Here is an 8,172-nt window from a genome sequence, read left to right as displayed (position 1 = left end):
AAAAAAAAAAAAAAAAAGACCAAATATAAAATAGAGTTCAATAAACAAGTAGAGTCATCAATTAGCACTTTTTAGCAAATAAAAAAGTAGATTCAAAGTTTTAAGAATGAAAGGTAAAGAACTAATCTCAGAGCCAGGCACTGTGACAGACCTGTAGGTCCAGCTACACGGGAGCCTCAGGCGGGAGGATCACTTGATCCCAGGGAGTTCCCAGCTTGGGCAACATAGAAAGATCCCATCACATAAGTATATATATATAATTAATCTCACCTTCTAAACAGAGAAAAATGAGTTGAAAAAAGTTATGATGTGACTCCTCAGAAGATTTCCTACAAATTTAGGACAGTTCCCTTGGAGAGAGCTTATTTGGTGGCAGGACCTAATTCAATATAAGGTGGAGATATCAAAGAGAAAATGAAATAAAAACTAAATGGGCCCCTCCACCAACAAAAAATTAAAGATTATTGCCAGTAGGAGGTCACCACTGAGTATAAAAGATGTAGAACAAACCAAAACAGGAAGCTCTCAAACTGACAAGGTGAAAAAAAAGAAAACAAAGGGGAAACCTGAGGGTCTATGTGCACAGTCTTGGTCTTCCCCTATGCAACAAAATCTAGGGCCACTTTAGGGTTCTATGCCCTTTTGTTCCTAACGCGACATTGCCCACTTCTGGCCAGAATGTAAAGCAACCCCCAACCCAGCATCTAAGCCCACCTGGACCTCTGCTGCCCCCCAGTGACTGGAAAGAAACTAGGTTTTATAACACAGGTATCAGTAGCTTCTTCCCCCAAATTCAACTCCTCTTATGTTTTGTAGTAGTCTCTCAACACATGAAACATACGATCCACTAGGTGGCAGCAAAGCCTACAGAATAACATCAAGATTCCCTTCCAGAGGTAATTTTCTAGATTACTATACTTAACTGAATTCGAAAAGCCAACACAATTGCATGTTTGTAAACAGTGCTGCCAGTCAGTTTAAAACGTTCTGCCCAACCCTGTAGCACCCTTGTTCCAGCTAGGATCAAACACTGAATTTTTTAAGACTTATGTGAGAATGGTCTCCATTATAAAAACAAAACAATGCCAACCAGGCACAGGCATTTGGCAACTATCTCCCTGGGAGTTGAGCACATTTTCAAGCAAGGTTTTGTCCCTTTGGGCCCAGTTCACCCTTCCTTCTGATCCAGGATCCAATTCATCAGGAACTTTAATTCTCAAACTGTGATCCAATACAGTTCTGTCCTTCTTTTCCTCATTACCCTTCAGAACACCTCAGATGGACTAAGATTTTTTTTAAAAAAGTATTTCACAGACTAGGTGCAGTGGCTCATACCTGTAATCCCAGCATTTTGGGAGGCCAACGCAGGTGGATCATGAGGTCAGGAGTTCGAGACCAGCCTGGCCAACATAGTAAAACCCCATCTCTACTAAAAACACAAAAATTAGCCGGGCATGATGGCAAGTGCCTGTAGTCCCAGCTACTCGGGGAGGCTGAGGCAGGAGAATTGCTTGAACCCGGGCGGCAGGGCTGCACTGAGCCAAGATTACACCACTGCACTCTAGCCTGGGCAAGAGAGTAAGACTCTGTCTCAAAACAAAACAAAACAAAAAAAAAGAATTTCACAAAGAAACACAGAAAAACAAACAGAAAAAACTAAAGTATATAAATTTTTAAATACTGAAATCCACTGAGCTTCTTTCTGTCATGCATTCATTCAAAAATATGCTGCCATCTACACACCAAAAACTGATCATCATTTCAGGTGTGCATGGATTTCTGGGGATCAGAAGCCCACTGGGAGCATTTTTCCTTTTGTATTTTCATTTGTATAGTCTAAAAAATACTGAGTCTTTCTTGATGACCTGCATAGAAACATTAGTTATAAGATTTCCAGCAAGACGCTCTTTTTTTTTTTTTTTTTTTTAAAGACAGTCTTACTCCTGCCAGGCTGGAGTGCAATGGCGTAATTTTGGCTCACTGCAACCTCTGCCTCCCGGGTTCAAGCGATTCTCCTACCTCAGTCTCCCAACTAGATGGGATTACAGGCATCGGCCACCACGCCCAGCTAATTTTTGTATTTTTAGTAGAGACGAGGTTTCACCATATTGGCCAAGCTGGTCTTGAACTCCTGACCTCAGGTGATCTACCTGCCTCAGCCTCCCAAAGTGCTGGGATTACAGGCGTGAGCCACCACGCCCGGCCATCCTAGCAAGGCTCTCTCAACTTCAGTTCCTCATCTGTAAGTGAGAACAGCAAACCTATCTTCGTGAAATTATCCCAAAAATAAAATGATATAGAACAAGAAGTACTTAAAGCATAGCACACACTGAGCACTCATTATCTGTTAACTTCCTTACTTCCCCTTGAATTATTTTTCTTAACCCAATGCCATTTTCTTTTAATCTTCCTCTTTCAGAGTTGTTCAGAGTTTGTCACCCCCAAATTCATGTAAGATCAGCCATATTACAGATGTTTATTTTTTTAATATCAAACTCTCAACTTAGTTGGAAAATATGAAGACATTCCATCTGTTTTGTTCTACCTTCTGAGCTGGTATAAATATTGAGAATTTACTTGAAACTGTTTTTAAAGTGCTGTGGCACACTGCACATATAGCTGAGTTAAAAGCACATAAAAGGAGCAAATAAAAGTATATTTTTAAAACCTGAGAGTAGGACAGTGTAGTATATGTCAAATGAAGGATCTCTATGAAAAAGAATCTGGGCAATCCCCCAGAGAGGAGGATTTTTCTATGAACATACTCTCCACAGAATGATTTAACACTGCAATCTGGGATTGAGGATTTTGCTATGCTTTGGGCCCATAATTCCCAGCTGAACAGGTGCTCCTAGGTTGTTAATATGGTCTGCAGTACACAGTTTCTGCTGAGACTGCTTTTTTGTCTCTGCTTTTGTCATAATTTTGAAATACTAAGCTCTCTGCAGTAGAGTCCTCCTCCAATCATGACAGCCCTAAGAAATAATTTTCCATGATTTGGTATCTCCCTGAGCCTAGAAAACATCCTTGAAATGTTTGCTCTGTCCCCTTCCTAAGTACACACCATGACTCATCTAGAAAAAAAGAACTTCAGAAATCTAGAGTAAGCAATCAGAAGACTTATGACCTTTCCAGAAGGCTCTATCAGGAAGCCCAAGGGTTACTCATAGTTGCAAGCGTGAGAAGGTCAATGTTGGTGGGTCAGTTTTCTACCTGCATTCAAGGTTATCCACTGGTAACAGTTAATTGTAACTGGCAATAGTTGTTATCCATTGGTCAGATAACTCATCTGCTGCCCCTGCTCCCAGATGGTACAGCTGCTCTCTTCTCTGGATTTATTGCAGCACTTTGTTCAGACCTTTAGTGAGGCCCTAACAGGGCTGTATTTTAACTGTTATGTTTACATATTCTCCTCTATTAGACTGTATATGTCTTGAAAACAGAAGCTAGTTTGGGGTTTTTTTTTAAATTGAAGTAAGGTCTTGCTATTTTGCCCATGCTAGCCTCAAATTCTTGAGCTCAAGTAATCTGTCCACCTCGGCTTCCCAAAGTGCTGGGATTACAGGCATGAGCCACCATGCCCAGCCAACAATATTGTTTATATTCCCAACAACAAGACATTGGCTGGTACATAGAAGGGGAGGGAGGAAGGGAGGGAAGAGGACAACTCAAGTCTTAATCAGGTCTCTAAGGAGTTAAACTGTATTAAAATAACAGAACAAAGTGGTTCTCAAAGTTTTTCACTGAAATGAACCACTCTGTCAACTTACCACTACCAAAATGATACCTTACCTGAACTAACAGAACTGTTTTTGAGGCAGTATCAAAGGAAAGGATTTATGTAACATATTATAAGTAAATGACTAATTCACTTCAGAAAATGAAGTATAGTCACTGTCACACTATTGCATCCACTTTGCACATAGATGCTCTAAAACTCTTGTACTAGATTTCTGCTGATTAGCATAAAAATGACAGCTTTCTAAGTGGTGACAGGAAGAGGCTGGTCCTAGGATATCCTTCCCCCAAATAGGATGAGATTTCCTAAGGTTCTCTTTTCTCTACCACCCAGAACATTAAATTTTGCAACGCAAAGGCAAATATTGTATGCATTCTTCAGTAAGCTACATGGGATACCGGAAGGAGTACTGGGCCAAGAACACCGCTAGACTAGGGCACTTCACTGCAAACACTTAACTATGCGGCCAGGGAAGGCCCATGGATTGTTCTAGGCTTCTGTTGTCTCATATATAAAGTAACAGTGTTGACATACGGTATGGAAACAGCCATATATTTATTAAAGCTTTAGAACTCTGCTTGGGAGGGAGGGATGCAGGGGAGGGCATACTATACATGAAGGGAAAGGCCAAGCAGAGAGGGCTTTTCAATTTCTGTCCATCAAAAAAACTCCAATTCTACTTCTACTTTATATACCAAGATTCTTTTTGTAAGAGTTTGTTTGAGAGAAGGGAGTAAGAACTCTACTGCTAAAAAATGGAAAATGGCAAATGAACCAAGCAGCATCCCATCTTACATTTTAAAGTCTTCTCCCAAGTTAACCCAATTTCCCCATTTATTTCTACTTTAAGGCACATATTAGCAAATGCCCACAGTCATTCATTCAACATACACTGGATGCTATCAAATTTAAGTGCCATGAAAACAATGGTCCAGCACTTAAAGTCATCTGAGATCAAAATCAGAAAAAAAATAACTAACAAATCTAAAGGCAAAACCTACCATCTATGTCTCTTCCAAAATCTCTGAGTTATTTTCATGGAGTTATTGGTGCAGAAATTATTGTACTAGCTACAAACACTAATTTCCTGTTATCTTAATGATTTGAAGAACAATAAGACAAGGCAATGATCACGAGTGGTAGCACTGATTAATTATGATATTAATGCATACTTTGCAGACCAATGGAAAATTCTGCAAATGTCAACAGCAGTATGGGAGACTTGCCAACCACGATCAAAACCAGTCCCATACAATTTCTCTTCCTAAAATCAACATTACAGGACAAGGACTATGATCATCACTTACATTCTTTTAGTCTCCTACTCCTCAATTATGTAAATGGGAATGATTCAGCCAACAAAGTTCATGACAACAAGGTGCAGGATGGTGCTGGCAAAGAGAAAATCAGCAAAGGCTCGCTCTGGGGAGATGCCTTGGAAGTCCGCTTTGTTCTGTGGGTTGATCTGTATTCTCAGGCAAACTGCACAAGAAGCAAAACACAAAAAAATGATTACATGGAAGTATGAAATAAATATGACTGCTAATGAACACAGACATACCCTAGGACCCAACAATTCTACTCTAACAGAAATGAATGCATACATAGATCAAAGGGCATATACACAAATGATACCCAGATAGCCCCAAACTGGAAGCAATCTAAACGTCTATCAACAGTAAAATGGATAAATTACGGCATATGCAAACAATAGAATATTACACTGCAATGAAGAAGAACTTCTGCTATACACAAAAATGGATGAACTGCACAAGTAAGTGGGGCAACACAATCAAAACTTTATTTTTTTGGAGGGCAGGGACAGAGTCTTGCTCTGTTGCCCAGGCTGGAATGCAGTGGCACGATCTCGGCTCACTGCAACCTCCACCTGCCGGATTCAAGCAATTCTCTTGCCTCAGCCTCCTAAGTAGCTGGGACTACAGGTATGCGCCACCATGCCCGGCTAATTTTTGTATTTTTAGTAGAGACGGGGTTTCACCATACTGGCCAGGCTGGTCTCGAACTCCTGACCTTGTGATCCACCCACCTCGGCTTCCCAAAGTGCTGGGATTACAGGTGTGAGCCACTGCACCCGGCCAAAACTTTATACACACTGGCTGGCCAAACCAGCTGGAACCCGGCAGGTCACCCAGAGGAAGCCAAAGCCAGAAGAGCCCAGGTCCCACACAGAGACCACACGGCAGAGCCTAAGTAAATAGGTTGGGGGAACAAATGTACCCCCTCAATTAGATGAGGAATATTCTGGGATACAGCCATACGGAGCCACTGTGAACTCGGCAGGAGACAGGGTCTGGTTATGCTGCCCAGGCTGGACTGGAACCCAAGAGATCCTCCCACCTCAGCCTCCCGAGCAGCTGGGACCACAGGCATGGGTGAACACGTCTGCCCAGTTCCATGGTATTTTTAGTGTGCCCTTCTATTTATGGATAATGATTCAGGTTTTCCATTATAACTTTTTTTTTTTTTTTTTTTTTTTTTTTGAGACGGAGTCTCGCTCTGTCGCCCAGGCTGGAGTGCAGTGGCCAGATCTCAGCTCACTGCAAGCTCCGCCTCCCGGGTTCACGCCATTCTCCTGCCTCAGCCTCCCAAGTAGCTGGAACTACAGGCGCCCGCCACCTCACCCGGCTAGTTTTTGGTATTTTTTTTAGTAGAGACGGGGTTTCACCGTGTTAGCCAGGATGGTCTCGATCTCCTGACCTCGTGATCCGCCCGCCTCGGCCTCCCAAAGTGCTGGGATTACAGGCTTGAGCCACCGCGCCCGGCTACTACAGTTAAAAAAATGAATCAATTTAATTACTTTGTTTTTTAAGAAATGCACAAAAACCCTCGTATACAAAATCAAACGATTTTCAACCAAAGTGACAAAACCACTCAATGGGGAAACAAATTTCCTCAACCAATGATGTTGGGAAAACTGGGTATCCACAGGCAAAAGAATGAAGCTGGACCCTTACTTTATACCATATACTAAAAAAATTAACTCGAAACAGATCAAAGACCTAAATGTAACACCAAAAACTAAAAATCTCTTAGAAGAAAACAGAGCAAAAATTTTATGGCATTGGATTTAGCAATGATTTATTGGACACGACACCAAAAATACAGTCAACAAAGGTAAAAATAAATTGGACTATATCAAAATGTAAAACTTCTGTGCACAATAAAGGTACAATAAAGAGCACAATAGTGAAAAGGCAACCTATGGAATGGGAAAAAATATTTGCAAATCACATATCTGATAAAGGGTTAATATCAGAATATATCAAAGTACCCCTACAATGCAGTAACAACAAAATAATAACCAGATTTTAAAATGGGCAAAGGACTCGAATAGACATTTCCCCAAAGAAGATATAGGAATGGCCAACGAGCATATGAAAAGATGCTCAACATCCCTAATCACTAGGGAAATACAAATCAAAATTACAATGAGATATCACCTCTCAGCTATTAGGATGTCTAATATCAAAAAAACAAGAGTTGGCAAGAATGCAGAGAAATTGAAACCCTTGTGCACTAATGAGGGGGAAAATTAAATGCGGTAGCACTGTGAAAAACAGTATGGAGTTTCCTCAAAAAAATTAAAAACAGAATTACCATATGATCCAGCAATTCCACTTCTGGGTACATATCCAAAAGAAGTGAAAGCAGCATCTCGGCCAGGCACAGTGGTTCACGCCTGCAATCCCAGCACTTTGGGAGGCTGAACCAGGCGGATTACCTGAGGTAAGGAGCTCAAGACCAGCCTGGCCAACACGGTGAATCTCTACTAAAAATACAAAAATTAGCTGGGCGAGGTGGGCAGGTGCCTGTAATCCCAGTTACTCGGGAGGTTGAGGCAGCAGAATCGCTTGAACCCAGGAGGTGGAGGCTGCAGTGAGTCGAGATCATGCCATTGCACTCCAGCCTATGTGACAAGAGGGAAACTCCGTCCTGGGGAGTTGGGAGGGTGGAGGGTGGAACCAGGCTCTCAAGTGATATTTGCATACCCATGTTCATAGCAGCATTAGTCACAATAGCCAAAAGGTGAGAGTAACCCAAGTGTCAGCAGAAGAATGAATAAGCAAAGTGTGATGTATACATACAACGGAATACTCAGCCTTAAAAGGAAGGAAATTCTGACACCTGCTACAACATGGCTGAATCTTGACAGCATTATTTTAAGTGACATAAGCCATCATAAGCGGACAAATACTATATGGTTTCACTTATATGACATCAAGAGTAGTCAAACTCCTAGAAACAGAATGTGCAACAGTAGATGCCAGGGACTGACAGAGAGGAGGATGAGGAGTTATTGTTTAACGGGGACTGAATTTCAGTTGCAGAAGACAAAAGTTCTGGATATGGATAGTGATGATGATTTTACAGCAATGTACATGTACTTAATGCCACAGAACTATACACTTAAA

At 41.4% G+C, this 8,172-nt stretch overlaps 1 protein-coding gene across 3 annotated transcripts in view; it reads right to left on the bottom strand.

Moving 5' to 3' along the window:
* The window catches only part of DAD1 (defender against cell death 1), a 23,642-nt gene that overhangs the window by 5,186 nt on the left and 10,284 nt on the right, over nt 1-8,172 (bottom strand). The window contains exons 2-3 of one of the 3 annotated variants that reach the window (XM_011930913.1): nt 5,047-5,221; nt 3,024-3,026 (exon numbers count right to left, since the gene is read on the bottom strand). In XM_011930913.1, coding sequence (XP_011786303.1) covers nt 5,091-5,221 — 131 coding nt within the window. In that variant the 3' untranslated portion in view covers nt 3,024-3,026; nt 5,047-5,090. Of the gene's footprint in view, nt 1-3,023; nt 3,027-5,042; nt 5,222-8,172 lie in introns of all 3 variants that reach the window. The other 2 variants (XM_011930912.1, XM_011930911.1) reach the window with 2 other exon arrangements.

Source organism: Colobus angolensis, unplaced genomic scaffold (assembly GCF_000951035.1).
Source record: "Colobus angolensis palliatus isolate OR3802 unplaced genomic scaffold, Cang.pa_1.0 Scaffold88, whole genome shotgun sequence".
Taxonomy (NCBI): Eukaryota; Metazoa; Chordata; class Mammalia; order Primates; family Cercopithecidae; genus Colobus; species Colobus angolensis.
Note: the sequence above shows the minus strand (reverse complement) of the source record. Positions and strands in the feature narration are given on the sequence as shown.